The 18030-nt window shown below is 45.1% G+C and overlaps 1 protein-coding gene across 1 annotated transcript in view; it reads right to left on the minus strand.

Moving 5' to 3' along the window:
- The window catches only part of LOC126529707 (uncharacterized), a 117740-nt gene extending 100004 nt beyond the window's left edge, over positions 1-17736 (minus strand). The window contains exon 1 of the mRNA XM_055069989.1: positions 17675-17736. Within this exon, the coding sequence (XP_054925964.1) occupies positions 17675-17733 (59 nt within the window). The 5' untranslated portion in view covers positions 17734-17736. The remainder of the gene's footprint in view (positions 1-17674) is intronic.
- Between the last annotated feature and the right edge of the window lie 294 nt (positions 17737-18030).

Raw genomic sequence — 18030 nt, forward strand, 5'->3', positions numbered from 1 at the left:
AGGAATAACTCTTTAACAACCGATTAACCTGGGGCACTCATATTTCTGAGATCTTTTCAACTGCATTCTCGAAGCTCTGTTTCTTGAGACGAAAATTAAAACATCATCATCATCATCATCATCAGCCTGGTTATGCCCACTGCAGGGCAAAGGCCTCTCCCATACTTCTAAATTAAAACATACTCCTAGCCATATTAAGCTCTTGGCTTATAAAACTTTCATCAGGTCCAAACTTGAATACTTGTCCGTAATTTGGGACCCCCACAATAAGAAAGACATCTATCAATTAGAGCTCGTTCAGAGAATGGCAGTACGTTTCGTTTTTCATAAATACAGAAGGTCAGACTCCCCAACACAACTTATGAAGGACAATAATATCCCGTTGCTTAGTACACATAGAAAACTGAACCGCGTTTCTTTCCTTCATAAAATTTTGGCAGGAAAGCTTAGCATTGCTCCCCCCTCATTCCTCAGGCACTCCACTACTCGAAGGACCCGACATTATAGCGAACACTCATTACAGCCTATATTTGCTAAAACAAACTCATTTAAGCGCAGTTTTTTCCCTCAAGCAATAGCTGATTGGAACGCGCTTCCTGAATCAATTTTTCGCTCTCCTGACGTGGAACAGGCCCTTCAAACTTTGTTTCTTCAGTAGAAAGTAAGCAATTTCAATATTCATTGTTTTAGTTTCGGCTCTGTCATTTTTAATTATTGATTCTCTTGTATGTTACATACAATGTAATCTTTTTTCTTTTGTTTTTTTGCATTTGCGTGCTGTTATGATTTGTGTTTTCATGCCCCTCCTGCTTGGGCCAATCTGGCCTGCAGTATTGCGAAATAAAAAAGAAAAAATTCTTGAAAACTATTTTCATGACAGAGTACATTTCGTGATAATTGCCAGTGAGTATAGCAAATCCTTACGTACTAACTTCAGAGTACCCCAAGTCTGGGCACCATTACTGTTTAACTAGTGCGCAAATGACCTAGCCCCCATACCTTTCACATCGAAGGTATCTCCTTATGCTGATGATACCGTAATTGCATTACTGTGTACAAGCTTTAATGAAGTGGTCCACATTATACATAAAGATACTGAATGCCTCCTAGTTTGGTTTGCATGGAACCAAATATACAAAAATAAATCTAAACTTGTGAAGCTTTCACAGTCCACTCAAGGCAATTACAGCATCTGAACCTCTTTTTTAGCACGATGCTACATGCCATGCTTGTTCACAGCCAGTGCTAAAACCAGTCATCATACCTTGCTGGTGAAGCAGCGCACGAACATGGTGAAGACACACAAGACGACACAGCGAGTGTCATCTTGTGTGTCTTCTCCATGTCCATGCGCTGCTACACCAGCAAGGTATGATGATCAATCACTAACTAGCCCAACTTTCCACATTACTGAGCTAAAACCAGTCCCAAGTGTAAAATGCCTCAGTTTGTATCTGGATGATACCTCATCTTGGGGCATATCTAAGACATGTCTGTGCCTATCTTTATGTCTTGCAATCTGTATGTCATGTGTCTGCAAAATGCATGATTTACAGAGGTCTCTGTGAATCGGTTATGCGATATGGGTTAACCGTTTATGGATAAGCTTCTCTCTACAAATTAAAAACATTGAACACTATCCTTCATAACATTGCAGCACATTTATCTTATGGCATGCAGTAGCACGGTGAAAATTACGTGACTAGTATGAAACATTTCAACATGCTTGATGTTGGCCCACAATATATTGCCAATGTGGTTGAAAGAAATTACATTTCTACTGCTTTTAAAATTCATAATATCAAAACACGCCCCTTAAGAAGAATAGGGCATTATGTTGTTCCCCGGATTTTTACAAACCATGGCCAAAGAACTCACAGTTTTTATATTCGCTCTAATTTTAATAGACTATGTACTACGCCTGCCCATCCAGCACTGTGTAACAAGGAAACATTCTTGAGAACTTGGGTGTAGTCTACATATTTCTAGGCACAATTTATTACTCTCACCTGAGCCGGGTCTTGCTCTTGTTTTCTGCGTTCGCCTACACTTGCTTGCACATGTTATTTATATTCCAGACGCCCATCATGAGACACTGAATAATCCTGTATGAAGATTCTCGTCCTATACGACAACTGCCTTACCGCATTTCAGCGAAAGAGCACAACATGATTAATGCACAAGTTAAAGAAATGCCTGACAATGACATCACACAACTGTCCCAAAGCCCTTGGTCGTTGTCGGTAGTACTCGTCAAAAAGAAAGACGGAACGTTGCAGTTTTGCATTGACTACCACAAGCTACCAAAGAAGACATTCATCTGCTTCTGCGGATCGATGATTCATTTGATCGAATGCGGCGAACCAGGTATTTCTCATCCATAGACCTGAAGAGTGAATATTGGCAAATCGAAGCTGACAAACGAGATTGCGAAAAAACTGTTTTTGTGACCCCAGACAAACTGTATGAACTTCAGGTACTTCCATTCAGCCTGCGTTTTGCACCGATGACATTCCAGAGAATGATGGACACTGTCCTGACTGGTCTGAAGTGACACAGTTTTTCAGTATACCTAGATGACGTCGTGTTTGCAGCGACCTTTGATCAATATCTGAAGCGTTTAGAGATGGTACTTGAGGCACTCCATTCCGCTAATCTCGTGCTACAGTCATAAATGTGTCACTTCGATTACTTACAAGAGATAAAGTTTCTCGCGCATGTCGTGAGCACCGACAGAATCTGGCCTGACCCCTACAAAACATCCGCTGTTTATGCTTTTCTGGTTCCTCGTGACAAGAAAGCAGTGTGCCGCTTTCGCGGTCTATGTGCATACTATCGCTGCTTCATCGCTAATTTCTCCCCGAATTGCTGAACCACTCATTCACTTCACGCGAGATGACACACCCTTTGTTTGGACTGATGAGCAAGACGTGACTTTCACTGAGTTATGGCAGCGCCTGCAGGAACCACCTGTCCTTGTTCACTTTGCTGACACCTCGGTGCATACCGACACAAGCAACATTGGTCTTAGCGCTGTGATCACATATGCTCCTCTTTCACACGCCGAAATCAACTCCCCCGCACCTCCACCAGTTTTGACAAGAAATGACACTGGAAGATGGGCACAGCGTCGGCAAACTAGACAGCTGGACAAGACAGCATGCATCCTCTGAAGCCTGCGTCCCCAGGCTCCCTTTCCTTTTCTTCAGCACCCACATGTTGCAGAAGAGCGTATTTATTTTATTTATTTGTAAAATACCTTACAAGGCCCCTACATGGGGATTGAGTAAGGGGGGCATACAATCAGTAACATGCAATCTATTAACAATAACAAATGAAATCAGCAGCCAAGTGCACAGCCTAAAAGTCAGAGAAACATATTAGCTACATAAAGCTGCATATGATTACAATAAAAAGGAACAATATAAGTTTGTAACAAACGTATTACAGTGCAAGAAAAAGATAGAAACAAAATTACACAGAACAGCGAGTGTGATATTAATGGTTAACATGGGTTAAGCGAGTTCAGTGATTGCTTGAATTTTTCACGGTCAGTTTCCGCAACTATGTTGTCGGGGAGGCTGTTCCAGAGCTGAATGGCACGTGGAATTGCAGACGAGTTAAATGCTTCTGTTTTACCATAAATGCGCGTGAAGCTATGATGGTTGTATAATCGGTGCGACGTAGGCGATGACGTTTCTAGGTGTAAGGAACGTTTGTTAGTGTGGTGGGCGTATTTATGAAATAATGACAAAAGGGCTAAGTCGCGACGATTACTTAGCAGCTGAAGTGAAAGGTGAATCTTTATTTGAGTTACGCTAGAACGGTAGTCATAATTTCGGGAAATGAAATGTGCGGCTCTATTTTGGATTGATTCCAGCATGGTAATTAGGTAATTTTGGTGGGGAGACCAGACTGGAGCGGCGAACTCAAGTCGAGGGCGAACAAATGTTTGAAATGCCAGTTTGCGGATAAGTGGAGGTGAGTTCCGAAGGTTACGTCGCAGGTAACCCAGTGATCGAGAAGCACTGGCACAGATGGTAGTTATGTGAGAAGTCCAGGAGAGGTTTGTTGAAAGATTTACGCCTAGATATTTAAATGATGAGGTCCGAGATAATGGGACATTTTTAATACAGTAAGAATAGTCCAAGTTAGTGCGTTTGCGGGTGAAGGACATCACTTTACATTTTGATGAATTTAGAGTCATTAGCCAGGTGTCACACCAATTAATAATTTGGTTAGGATCATTTTGGAGGATCAGGTGGTCATCGGGGGAGTTAATAGAACGATAGATAATGCAGTCGTCAGTGAAAATGCGCATGCATGATGATAGGTTATTGGGTATGTCATTAATGTATATCAGAAAGAGTAAGGGACCAAGAACGCTTCCTTGTGGTACACCGGATGAAACATCTGAAAGGGGCGAGGAGAAGCTGTTAGCGAAAGTAAACTGCTGCCTGTTAGAAAGAAAATTTCGAAGCCAGGATAGAGTTAGTGAATTAAGTTTTAATGATGATAACTTCAAGAACAGGCGACAATGAGCTACGCGGTCAAAAGCTTTAGAAAAACCCAGAAAGATGCTGTCAGTTTGAAGGTTTAAGTCCATGTTAAAATGTAAATCTGTCGTAAATTCAAGCAGTTGCGTTTCGCACGACAAACCTCTCCTGAAACCATGTTGATTATGAAAAAAGAAGTTGTTCGATTCTAGATGTTGGTAAACATGAGATGCAATAATATGTTCCATCATTTTACAGCATATGCACGTTAGTGATATCGGTCGGTAGTTCTCAGTTAAGTTTTTGTCAGCATCTTTGAAGATGGGTATGACTTTGGCTGTTTTCCAATCTTGGGGTATCTGACCTGTCATTAATGATTGATGAAAAATGTGAAATAAAAACTTGCTAGCTACTGATACTGTATTTTTTAGTAATTTAGAATTAATATTGTCAATACCTGCTGAAGACGAAACCTTCCAGTTATTAATAAGCTGAACAATACCATCAATAGTAAGGTCAATAGGTTCCATGTACCGGTAATCTAGGTCTGCAACAATGGGCAAATTAGTAATACTTTCTTTTGTGAATACGGATGAGAAAAATTTATTAAAAACTTGAGCGCACTCACTGTTAGGAATAGGAATGTTGTTTTCTTTATTGTGTAACGAGATGTCATTAGTATTGCGTTCAGGAGATAAAATTTGCCAGAACTTTCTGGGATTAGATTTGAGTAGTGAAGGAAGGTCTTGGGAAAAATATTTATTTTTGGCTACATTGAGAGCGGAGCAGTAAGAACTTAAGCAGTTAGGATACCTTTCCCAAGCTGACGGGGTGCCAGTTCGTTTTGCAGTTCTGTATGAACGTTTCTGTCGCAGTCGTAACTTCTTTCTTAGCGCTGGCTTGTCACGCCTAGTGGCATTACGCATATTTAAATTTTATTCATTGTACAAGCATACAAGTGCTGTTTTTCGTTTTCTTTTTGCTGGATCAGTGCATTTCTCTGCCGACATTGCCTGGGCCCGCACACAAGTCACAGGGGACTGAATATGCTTACGATGTACACTTCATTGTTGAATAAAAATTCAATTCTATTCAGAAAACAATGCTAAACAAATTTGATCTATCACAGCTGAAATACAGCTCCAAATGACCCCTTATGCCCTGTTCATAATTAAAGATTACATTTCATTTTAAAGAGACAGTAAAGAAAAAATAACTTGACCTTTATTGTCCCATAAACCTATACTTCTGCCCAATACCATGGGAAGAAGCTAGGTGAGAGACGGGTGACACCAACTAGGGTTTCCAGTGGAAGAACGACGTTCGTTCTCCTTTCCACAAATCAACTCGCTGTGAAGTGCATAGTTTCAAAAGAGTACTAGTATACATGAGTCCGATGTGATTTAGTGCTCCTCAAATTGTGTGCAGCCATGCATTCAATGCTACTGTTTAGAAAAGGGTCTCTCATGAAGACAGGTCCCCTTGGCTAAGGCTTTCCTGGTGGGCAACTTCACCAATTCGGTTGCAACACTATTTACAGGTGCTGCCTTGTTACAAGTAAGTCTGTTCAACTAAGACTTGCTTCCCACCGAGTTCATTCGGCAGAAACTTCTTTCTTCTTTTTGAAGTAACACCACTGTGGAATTTTACAATATGTTCCTTAAACGAAATCTCTGCTCAAGTGACCTTAATTAAGGTGAAGTGTTAATGCACAAAGAACCACTGTATCAAAAGCTTATCTGCATTCTCAGAACCAGGCAAAGCTTGGAAGTGGAACTTGACAGCAGGCCTCAGCACCTGTTGTGATAAAGGCATCGGTGTGAGAACCTGCAACTAGCAACAGAAATTTATTGATTGAAAAACATGCCCACGTGCAGTTCTATCTATGCATTCAATCCCAACATTAGCTGAAATCCAAAATATCACAGCGCAATTTGAGACAAGGATATATAAGGAAGAGCGCACATGAACAAGTGCAGACTTACAACCGAGAATGTTTATTACAAACGAGAAATATGTACATGTTGCAGAACACAAACAGAAACAGAGGAATAAGCAAGATGTGCAGCACCGATTCAATACCAATGAAAACTATCTCCTGTACTGTATGCCGACTACATTTAGGCTGCTTCAATAATTTTGCAAGTGTGGTGATCATGATGTTTGCTGATGACTTACCCATTTACAGCACCACACAGACAGTTAACAAGGCTTGTTGAGAAACCAGTAGGTTTCCGTCACCATTTCCATGCTGTGTCAGCAGGACCGATGAAAAGATGCATCAGAATAGCACCAGTTGATGCAACACTTGCATTTATCACCTCAAAATATCCAGCCCTACTATATGAAAATGCTAGCTTGAATTGAATTCTGGGGGGTTTTAGGTACTAAAAGCACAACTTGATTGTGAGGCACGCCGTAGTGGGGGACTCCTGATTAATTTTGACCATCACGGGACATGGCCATTTCTGCACTTTGTCTCCGTCGAAAAGCAGCCGCCGCTGCTGGGATTTGATCTTGCGACCTCGTGCTTAGCAGTGCAACACTGCTAGCCGCTAAAACATGGCAGCGAGTAAAATGCTAGTTTGTTCTTCACAGTACACCATGTGGAACACTACCGAGTTAGCCTTGTTACCATCGGCTAGTGGGTGCAGCGACTTTCAAGCTTCCCCTGCTTTCCTGAAACGAATCAGCTTTGTTAAGTGCCCAATACATCCCACCAGCATCGCCTAAATGACGATGAGGCCTGACATAGCCTGTGAAGGGTCAACAAAGAAGCTCCCTTCAAGCTGACAGTCACGCAGAGCCCACTATTTGATGCAAGGGGCCAATGTCTTTCATGGGAAAGGCGTCAACATCAGGTTCCCACATTCCCACATGGTTGTGCCTTATGGGGGGTGATTGTGCAATATTGGAGGCCGAGTCCGGTGGAATGGTGCGACATCATGGGAGAATTTTGTGAACAATTAGACGATTACGACTGGCTGAGACACAGTCACCAGATTCCCTAGCTAGTCACCTAGGGAAGACGACCGTTCTAAAAGCGGACACCTTTGATGCAGTGAGTGTGTGCTGGCATGTCCTACTTTGTGCTCTTCGAAAAGATGTAGTATGCTCTGAACTGTAGCACATGCTATGAGAACGATGTACTGCACTCTATGCTTCGGCCAGTACAGTGGAACCCACTTATAACAATATTCAAGTGCCACGAGAATTCCATTGTTATAACCCATAATTGTTATAACCAGGTTGCATGAAAAAAAAATGGAGGATGGCGTAGCCGTTCCTAGAAAACTATAATGGCGGGGAGGCCACTTCACCACCACTTCCCTCCATCCGGCTTCCGATTGTGTTGACCCGTTTAACTGTTTAACTCTGCTTCCCGTGCACTTCGACCGCATAATAAGCCACGGCTGTCAGCGTTCAAGAATGGCACTGCTATAACAACTGCAAAGAAGGCTCACGGGCAGCAAGTGACATACGAGCCACCGAAGCGATGCCTCGGCGGCCCCAAAAGGGGCCTTTTAAAAAATGCGGTAAGGTTGCCGCGGCATCATCTCAGCTTGAGAAATCCAGAAGAAACACTGGAGCGAGGTCGCCACAGGCATCTCGCCGTGTACTTGCCACTGGCTTGCACGAGAACACCGTGTGTCCGTCAGCCTTGCTTGCTTTACGCGAAGTTTGCGACATCCTTCTCAAGGCATCCAGCTGCTCCACGTTGTGAAGCGGAAGGTCCCTCGCGAAAACAAACCCGTGATGGATCGAACAGTCTACAGGACGTCTTGCAGGGACAGTGTTGAGGCAGCCTGTCATACCGCATCAGTCCTGCTGTCGTGGCCTTGACTGTCGCCATCCGATGCAAGCAATGCCGCGACAATCACCTCATTGGTTAGAAGGGCTTCGTTTCCAAATCTATAGCAGTGCGCTTTCTTTTCACCGGCAACATCGTGCATTGCCAATGATCAGTAGGCAGATCAGCCATCTTCCGTTTCGGTGGCAAGTCAAAATTAAAAATTAAATTATGGGGTTTAACGTGCCAAAACCACTTTCTGATTATGAGGCATGCCGTAGTGGAGGACCGGAAATTTCGACCACCTGGGGTTCTTTAACGTGCACCTAAATCTAAGTACACGGGTGTTTTCGCATTTCGCCCCCATCGAAATGCGGCCGCCGCAGCCGGGATTCGATCCCACGACCTCGTGCTCAGCAGCCCAACACCATAGCCACTGAGCAACCACGGCGGGTGGTGGCAAGTCAAACGAGGCTGAGAAACAATGTGGCCAGGAACGACTTCGACGCAACAAAAACTAGCACGAGCGACCTAATCCGTTCGCAGAATTGCACAGAACGAGGGCCATAGAATAAAGAACCAACTGTGAGGTCCGCGCGAACAATCTGGGAGCAGCGTTATCAGTGCAGTTGGCACGGTCCGTGTTTCGGAGGGTGGCACGGCGCATAGCTACGGGCGCAGCCCGTTTGTGTTCGCAGGGGCAGGAGGGCGACGAGAGAGATGCGCATGAGACTGCGTGCATCTCTTATGTAGAGAAGCACGCGGCGGCAGTTGGGGTGGCGGGCTTTCGTGCAGCGGCTCACATTTCACTTCTTTTTAAGAATTTCGCATTCCATTACCTTTCTGCACGGACACCCAGCAACCAGACTTCATCGTTATAACCGATAATACGGCATGGGGACATTGTAGTAAGCGGGTTATTTCCCCATAGAAAACATAAAAAAGTTGATGGTGCAGCAGTTTTTCATTGTTTTAACCAATATATTGTCAAAACCGGTATCGTTATAAGTGGGTTCGACTGTATGAGTATCCCCTGCTGTTCTGTAAATAAGTTTGCCCCTCATATGTAAATAAACCTTCTGTTCTGTTCCTCTATCCTCTCTACCTCGTACTTATCACGAAAGAAGCAACACTAGACAAGAGGGCTTAGATGACGGCGTGGGCTGGCTAAGCCTCCATGTGACGTCCCGGTAGCGTAGGCCAGCTACTCGTCACGAGATGTGCCAGCGGCGTAGGTTAGAAAGCGACCCTCAGTTGATGCCAGACTCCGAGGATGCAACCTCCGAATCCTAGTAGTCTTAAGCAACAAATGCAGAACCTGCAACAAGAACAGGCATGTGGGCTGACAGGTAGAGTCATACTCACAAACTTGCCAATTGCAAGATAACACTTTAGAATTACTAAGGAAAGTTGTGTTGCTTAAATAACATTGCATAAATCTTGCAAATTTTCTGACTGAACCTGTGGTGCAAAAACTAGCTGATGAGGCCAGTCTGTGGTCATGCAGTGGGTTTTCTTGTTTTTTTGCCTTAATGCATTACAACAGTCAAACAGGCGCACCTGGGCTGTTCCACTCAATTTCGGCCTGCATGCCTAGGTGGCAGAGAAAATAAGTTCTTCCACAATATCTGTGGTCTCTATAGACTTTTGCTCGTTACTGTACTTGCACTTCTAAGAAACAACCGAGTTTCTTCACCTGAAGTATATTTGAAGCCCAAGGTGTGGAGATGACAGTTGAAGACGCAACAAGAGTGACACAAAGATTCAAATTCTTAATGTGTTCTCCAGCTGTGCACTAACAAGCAGTGGGTCATGCAACTACGCTGTTCAGCAATGTGAGTACAATTTATAAAAAAAGACCAGCACCATTCAGACTAAAGGATGAAACAGGCAACACAAATGCCAATTATCAACTGAGATGTTATAGTGCCGGTAAAAAAAATAAGGAAGAAAAAAAAAGAAGCACAGATAGTTTTCTTTTTTTTTCTCACACATACAAAAGATGTCATTGCAGGCATGAAAGCCTATATCTCATCACGTGATCATCGCTGTTTCAAGGTTGAAGGGCCAAGCTGCAATACCAACTAGCGCAATGTGCCAGTAATGTGCCACTCCTCCCTGTAAAACCAAAATGGCAGACAGTATTTGAAGTAAATAAATTCCACCTACAGCTAGAATAGAACCCTACAGCTAGAATAGAACTGGCAGAACTTTCCAAGTTAATCAACAAGTGTAAGACAGCTGACATAAGGAAGTATAATATGGATAGAATTGAACATGCTCTCTGGAATGGAGGAAGCATAAAAGCAGTGAAGAAGAAACTAGGAATAGGCAAGAATCAGATGTATGCGTTAAGAGACAAAGCTGGCAATATCATTACTAATATGGATGAGATCGTTCCAAGTGGCTGAGGAGTTCTATAGAGATTTATACAGTACCAGTGGCACCCACGACGATAATGGAAGAGAGAATAGCCCAGAGGATTTTGAAATCCCACAAGTAACGCCAGAAGAAGTAAAGAAAGCCTTGGGAGCTATGCAATGGGTGAAGGCAGCTGGGGAGGATCAGGTAACAGCAAATTTGCTGAAGGATGGTGGGCAGATTGTTCTAGAAAAACTGGCCACCTTGTATACGCAATGCCTCATGACTTCGAGCGTACCGGAATCTTGGAAGAACGCTAACATAATCCTAATCCATCAGAAAGGGGACGCCAAAGACTTGAAAAATTATAGACCGATCAGCTTACTGTCTGTTGCCTACAAAGTATTTACTAAGGTAATTACAAGTAGAATCAGGAACGCCTTAGACTTCCGTCAACCAAAGGACCAGGCAGCATTCCGTAAAGGCTACTCAACAATAGACCATATTCACACTATCAATCAGGTGATAGAGAAATGAGCGGAATATAACCAACCCTTATATATAGCTTTCATTGACTACGAAAAAGCGTGTGATTCAGTCAAAACTTCAGCAGTCATGGAGGCATTACGGAATCAGGGTGTAGACAAGCTGTATGTAAACATACTGAAAGATATGTATAGCGGCTCCCAAGCCACCGTAGTCCTCCACAAAGAAAGCAACAAAATCCCAATAAAGAAAGGCGTCAGGCAGGGCGATACGATCGGCAAGTAAACATTAAATTTCTTTTGCTGCCTGCCTGCAAATAAATCTTGCCTACGTGTGCGTTCGAGTTAGAATTGACACATTTTATTGGCCAGTAAGTCTATAGTTGCTCATCTTACATCGTTCGTTAGGGAGTACAACGCTTAGTGCTTATTTGATCCATGGCAACTACGCATTAACGAGGTTTTACTGTATTCCATTCTTTAAAACAAAAAGTGTACAGGAAACATCCAGGTGATCTTCATATCATATTGACCGCAAATAAAGACGGGGACAGAGGGAGAGAACACAAAAGCAGCACGGGCGGTATGCGTTCTCTCCCTCTGTCCCCATCTTTATTTGCGGTCAATATGATATGCAGTAAACACCAACTAGGCCAATGTGAAGTTCTTCTGATTCAGGCCATCTTGGACCGAGGTTATATTCCCTACAACAATGCAAGAATCAGTGAGCAAACGGCCCGAGAACTGCTCAGACTGATGGCAGGTGAATAAGCTCTATTTTTATTCAACTCTTTTTTTTTTACCCACAGCTCCCGGCATGAGGCACGAGACACACGAGACACCCCCCCTTTTACGAGAAGAGCAGCACTGCAGCGGTGCCTAAGAAAAAGCCTTTGATGCCAGGTGATCAGGCAGATCCATCGTTTCAGAGGTTGCAAAGTTGCTGAGAGTGGATAATGATGGCAAAGTTGCTAGGTAGGCTGGTTTGACTCTGTTTATTGCCACGACTTCACGTCTGTTGAGGTCAATGGTAGCAGTCTTTTCTGCTCCCTTGAGTACCTTGAAACGGCCGTTAAAGGGTAGCGTAACAGATGGTTGGATGCCTTCGTGCCACTTTGCTGACAAAACCATTACTTGAGGATGCAGTCCTACTAGGCCAAGGACGCAAGTGTCTGTATGCTAGTGTGGATAAGTGGAGCCGCTGAACATAGCTGTCTGGTTCGGGCATGGCAACACTAGCTTGTGCAAAAAATTCACCGGGTAACTGTGGCGTTGTGCCATAGACCAGTTCCGCAGCTGTGCAGCGAAGGCCTTCCTTGAAAGAGGAGGGCACGCCTAGCAGGGCGATAGGAAGGTAGAAGAGCGAGCCTGACGGGCCATCAAGGCCGCTTTGAGTTGGCGGTGAAGGCGTCCAACTATTCCATTTGCCGATTGGTGATACGTGGCAGTATGGATATCACGGACACCAAGCAGGCACGAGTTCACGGAAGAGATCACATTTGAACTGTCGGCCGTGATTGGTCGTAACAACACTGGGGCACCCGAAGCACGAGATCCAACCAATGACAAATGCGGAAGCCACTGTAAGTGCCGTTATGTCAGTGAGAAGAAACATATCAGGCCAGCGGTTATAATGGTCTACACAAGCGAGTACGTAGCATTGGGTCAACAACATTAATGTAAACTTGATCGAACTAGGCTTCAGGTGGATAAAAGGAATGAATTGGTGACTTCATGTGTTGTGTCGTCTTGGAGCGTTGACAGTAAAGGCTTTCGCAAGCCCAGCAGCACAAGTCAGAGTTCACACTCGGTCGCACAAAGCGGGAAGTAATTAGACGCTGGGTGGCATGAACTCCGGGATGACTTGCGCCGTGTAGCTTGCCAAATACATGATGGTGGAGTCGGAATGGAACGAATGGGCATGTTCGACCCCTTGACATGCCGCAAGTGATAGTGCCTGAAGAAAATGGAAGGGGCATGTTGGACAATGCTAATGACGTACTAGAGGACCAGAGGTCCTGAACCTTGACATCTGAATGCTGTGCCGTGGGCGATTTCTTCGACGTCAAATGTGGCCGTCGATATTGCGTCGATATTGGAGAAGGCATCTGCGGCTGAGTTGACTCGGCCTTCAATGTATTGTATGTCTATGGTGAACTTGGAGATGAAATTGAAGTGCCATATCTCTTGTGCGGTACAGTAAAACCTTGTTAAACAATACCTGCTTAAACAATAGTCCCGTTTTAAAAGTAAAGTGAAGTGTCTGACTCAGCAGCCACCGAACATAATGAGTTTTGTATCTGCATAAACCGTACCAGCTTATTGTGTATGTATCGGCTAGCACGTAGTGTTTCCACTTTTTGTCGCGCAATCACAGCAGTACATCATTCCCATTGGGCAGCCTGGCAGAACAAGCCTCAGAGACCGGAACGGCCTCCAAGTGCTCTATGCCACATCAACATTATTTTGGCACCGTGCCAGAGAGCATTGTGGCCGTGGTTGCGGCGCCGTGCAAGCCAGGACTCGCGCCATGCCGAAGCTCGGATAAAAACACTGGGTGCTCAGCACAAAAGAAAAAAAAAAGGGGAAGGACATTGTTCTACTATCGAATGTGGCATGAAGAAATCGGCACTGGCACGCAACAGGGATCTACCCTTGACTACCATGTGTGGCATTTGGAATGCAAAGAAGTTGCTCGGCAGCGCTGCTGCGACAGCAAAAAGATGTTGGCTACAGGGTTCCGACTTTTCGCCATTGCTGCCTCTGTTGTTCCCAAAGTGTCACTTAACGACAGTGATGAGGACAACACGGAAAGCAACAGCACGGGCGATTCAGACCCCACAGTGGCAGAAGCTATGCATTATGTCACCCTCATGAATGCAATTGTCGAGACAAGAGCAGCACCCCGCAATGAAAAAGGTGCTCCGTGACTTCAACAGTGCTACCTCGCCCATGTACAAAGAATATGCAACGCAAATGAGGAATCTGCTATGCAAGTGTTTGCCGAGAAGAGGGGGCTGGCTGAAAAGCTGGCTCGCAGCTTTGAGGTTGTGACTGCTGTCTTTGCTGCTAGGCCACCGTGGCATGAAACGAAAATAAGACTTTCGTCGCACGAAGTGAATAATTACTGCATGTTCTTGCCCTTTCATCACACTCACTCTGAGTTCCATTTTGGACAGGTAAGTGGTCGATCTCATGCTATTTTGGTTCAGCAGTACTACTGTTTAGTACACACTTTTCCCGAGCTCCTGCCAACTACGGTTTAACAAGGTTTCACTGTTTAAGTGTTTTAATTACTGAAAAAAAGTGAACGTCAAAGGCTTGTGATCTGTGAGGACGTGAAAGCTTGTTCCTTCTAGCAGGTGTCCAAAATGCTGAACTCCCAAGTATACCACAAGCAGCTTGTGACCGAACATCCTGTAGCGCGTTTCTGCAGGCATCAGCTTCTGGGGAAAAAACTTTGAGTGGGCACCAGGCGTTGCACTGGAACAGTTGTAAAATGGCTAAAATGGCACTGACAGCTGCACTAGATGCATCAGCGATAAGACGCATTGCTGCAACTAGTGGGGAATGCACCAGCACGGTGGTATCTGCCAATATGTTTTTGGCAGCTCGGAAGGGCTTTGTTATCAGACGTCCAGGACAGTGGTGCGGACGGATTTTAGTGGTCTTGAGAAGCTAGGTCAGTGGCATAATAATTCGAGCGATGTTGGGAAGAAAATGGCAGTGGAAGTTGACTCAAGGAACTCACGGAACTTTTGCAGTGACGTTGGGTGAGGGAACTTGCGCAAAGATTGAACTTTCGTTTCCAATGGTCTTATTCCTTTGGGTGTCCCACGGTGTGCGAGAAGCTTAATGTCGTGGGCGCCAAAGACACACTTTGCGGGGTCGACGAGAAGGCTGTGTTCCTGGAGCCGAGGAAATAGCAGGCACAAATGGTCGCTATGCAGCTCGGGGAAAATACTAACCACCAGGAGGTCCTCGAGGTATGCAAAGACGAAAGGGAATCCCCTGGTGACCTCATTGATAAACCTCTGGAACATCTGAGCAGCGTTTCTCAGCCCAAACAGCATGTAAACGTACTCGAAAAGCCCGAATGGTGTTGCACTTGCAGTCTCTGGGATGTCTGCTGGCTTGACCAGGATTTGATGGTAGGCTTTCACTAAATCTAGCTTCCTGAATATTACCGTTCCAGCTAGGTTGGCTGCAAAGTGATGAATGGGAGGGACTGGATAGCGATCAGGGACGGTGCTCGCGTTGACCGCATGGTAGTCGCTGTACAGGCGCCAATCTTTTGGGTCATGCTTTGCTACCATGTGGAGAGCTGAAGACCAACTGCTTAACGAAGGAAGGACGGATGATAGCCAGTTGCAGCATATGATTGAATTCTGTCCATGCAATGGCAAGGCAGTCACCAGTGAGGCATTCTGGGTCAGCAGAACACTGGGAGGCCGGGGTGACAACATGATGCATGATGTTGTGACCTACTGGCAGCTCAAGATTGGAAGGTTTCGTAATGGCTGCGAAGTCTGACAGAATTGAGGTGAATGCAGATGATGGTATCTATGGTATCGTTCTATTCGTTGATGTCACAGGCACATAGACATCCTAGTCATCGTGTCCATGAGGTGATGAGCGCGGAGGTCAACACTAAGGGCCAAGTAGGTCAGAAAATCAGCGCCAGATATGGCCACACATACGTCTTCAAAAATGAACACCCATCGGAAGGTGCGTCAGAGACCCAAGCCGATGGTAAGAGAGCTGGCCATATGTGTTGATAGAAGTCCAGCAGATGAATCTATACAAAATTAGTAACAATAACAATGTCCATGCTGGAGTGTATAAGCGCGACTGGACGAGGACGCTGTGTCGAGAAGCGCTGTGTCTGTGTATCTGTTTCTTTCTACGTCCTCGTCCAGTCGCGCTTATGCACTCTACCATGGATTCTAACCAACTTGCCCGCCAACGTGTTTTAACCAATAACAATGTTTCATCTCTTGTCTGGTCTCCAGCTAACTTAAGCTTGGTGCTGCAAATGTTTATGCCTTCGAACAATAAAAGAATCCCCTCTTCTTACTTTTCACAGCAAGCAGTCCTATCATACTCATTAATATGTAATCTCTGACCCTGTGATCTCCTTCATTAGCATCTATTTGGGAATAATTCGGTACTCTATCTTTGTCCACACACATAGGCAACGTAACAAATGATGCTAATTACATTCTTTGCATCCCTTTGGTGTAATCGCTTATCTGTGCCCCCCCTGAGCTGAACTAAACTCAAATGGAATGTATTTTTTGGGTTCCTTAACAGCACCCTATTGGCATGCTTGAATCTGTGCAGAACCAGGAATACTATTTACTTTTTTGTTTTTGGAGGGGGGGGGGGGGGGTAATTGTTGCGACTTTGGGATGGAGGACGGGAGACATACTTTTGCAGCAGACAAAGAGGAAACGAAAAGCTTTATACAATACGTAGAAATAGCAGAAAATAGCGGTAAAAGCGCACCAGACCGATGACAACTCTCTCATGCAACAATGGGCCGGTTCGGCTTTAAATGCCCTTGCCCACACAGGCTAGCGGTCCATCGCCGCGCGAAACAAGGTGGGGGCATGTGGTAACGTCACCCGTGTCGCATTCCTTCTCACTGGCAAACCATGATGTGCTGAATGTTGGTGACCATTCCCCGTTTCCTGTTGAGCACGACAATTTCGAATCATTAGTTCTGGGTCCTTCACCCATCTTGCACATAGGGCTGGGCATCAGCAGCATGCGGGGAAGCTCAAGTAACCGCATTGATTGCTCGCTCAAAGACGTCTGGCACAGCAGCATCACCGCCGCCAGACAATTCATCCAAAAGTTGAGCTGTCAGACACAGCTTGGAAGATTCAATGCGCTGGTTAAGATTTGCCGCTCTTTCCGCTGGTGGTCTTGCTGCTCGGCCCTGAGAAGGTGCACTGGAACGACCGAGAATCAACGCCAAACCACTCCAACCAAAGCAAGCATCCTCTGAATTTTCTCCAAACAGCCAGACCAAAATGAATTAAGGCATTTTCTGATATCTGGCTATGCTAAACAAAACATGAAATAAAAATTACTGTAACACACGAGACACGTATCCGAGAGAAAATTCGAGAGATGGGCCTTTCCTTAATTGCCAACGCGTGAGTGTTAATCAAATCGGAATTGCTTCGGCAGGTTGGTAAATACGAAGGTTGCCGAATATGCATTAATTTTGCCCTTGAAAGCCACAGATGAAAAGGCTGAGCACTTCTAACATGCCAGTGTCTTTTTTTACGTTCTCGTTCTTTTGCGCATACTTCCCTGAGCCAGACTACTGAATGGTTCTGTGCGCGCACTGACGGCCCTGACGGAGGCAATATCACTCACATGAGCAGCTGGCCCATTCCACAGGCCGGCTGCAATTTGACGGGGCCACGAGGCGAAATATGCGCGCAAGATGCGTAACGGTAACGCGTCACACAGCTGAAAGCCGCAACCTTTTATTACACGCATATAGAGTGGGAATATAAATTACTCACGCTGTAAGTGGAACACGGACCGTATTGCAGTGCCACCGGTCCAAAACGACAGACGCCATGCAAACGACGGATGTGACATCATGGGCTATAGCGGAGGTGACGTCATAAGTGAACGTAGACGTTCAGGACCAACGCTCGACTGGGGTAGTTCTGGGCACGACCTACTGGAACTCCAGACCTGCACAGATATTCGGTTTCTATGGAGCAGCTTGCGCCCACTTTCGTTCAACCGACGGCCGTAGGTGGCGCTTTTATAACCTGTTCGTCTGCTACGCGGTGGGCGGCTGTGCGGCCTTGTAACTAGTACGGCAGCTGTTGTGTTGTGACGAACTGCTTGTCTAGTTGATGATTTTTGC

This window comes from Dermacentor andersoni, chromosome 9 (assembly GCF_023375885.2).
Source record: "Dermacentor andersoni chromosome 9, qqDerAnde1_hic_scaffold, whole genome shotgun sequence".
In the NCBI taxonomy this organism is placed as follows: Eukaryota; Metazoa; Arthropoda; class Arachnida; order Ixodida; family Ixodidae; genus Dermacentor; species Dermacentor andersoni.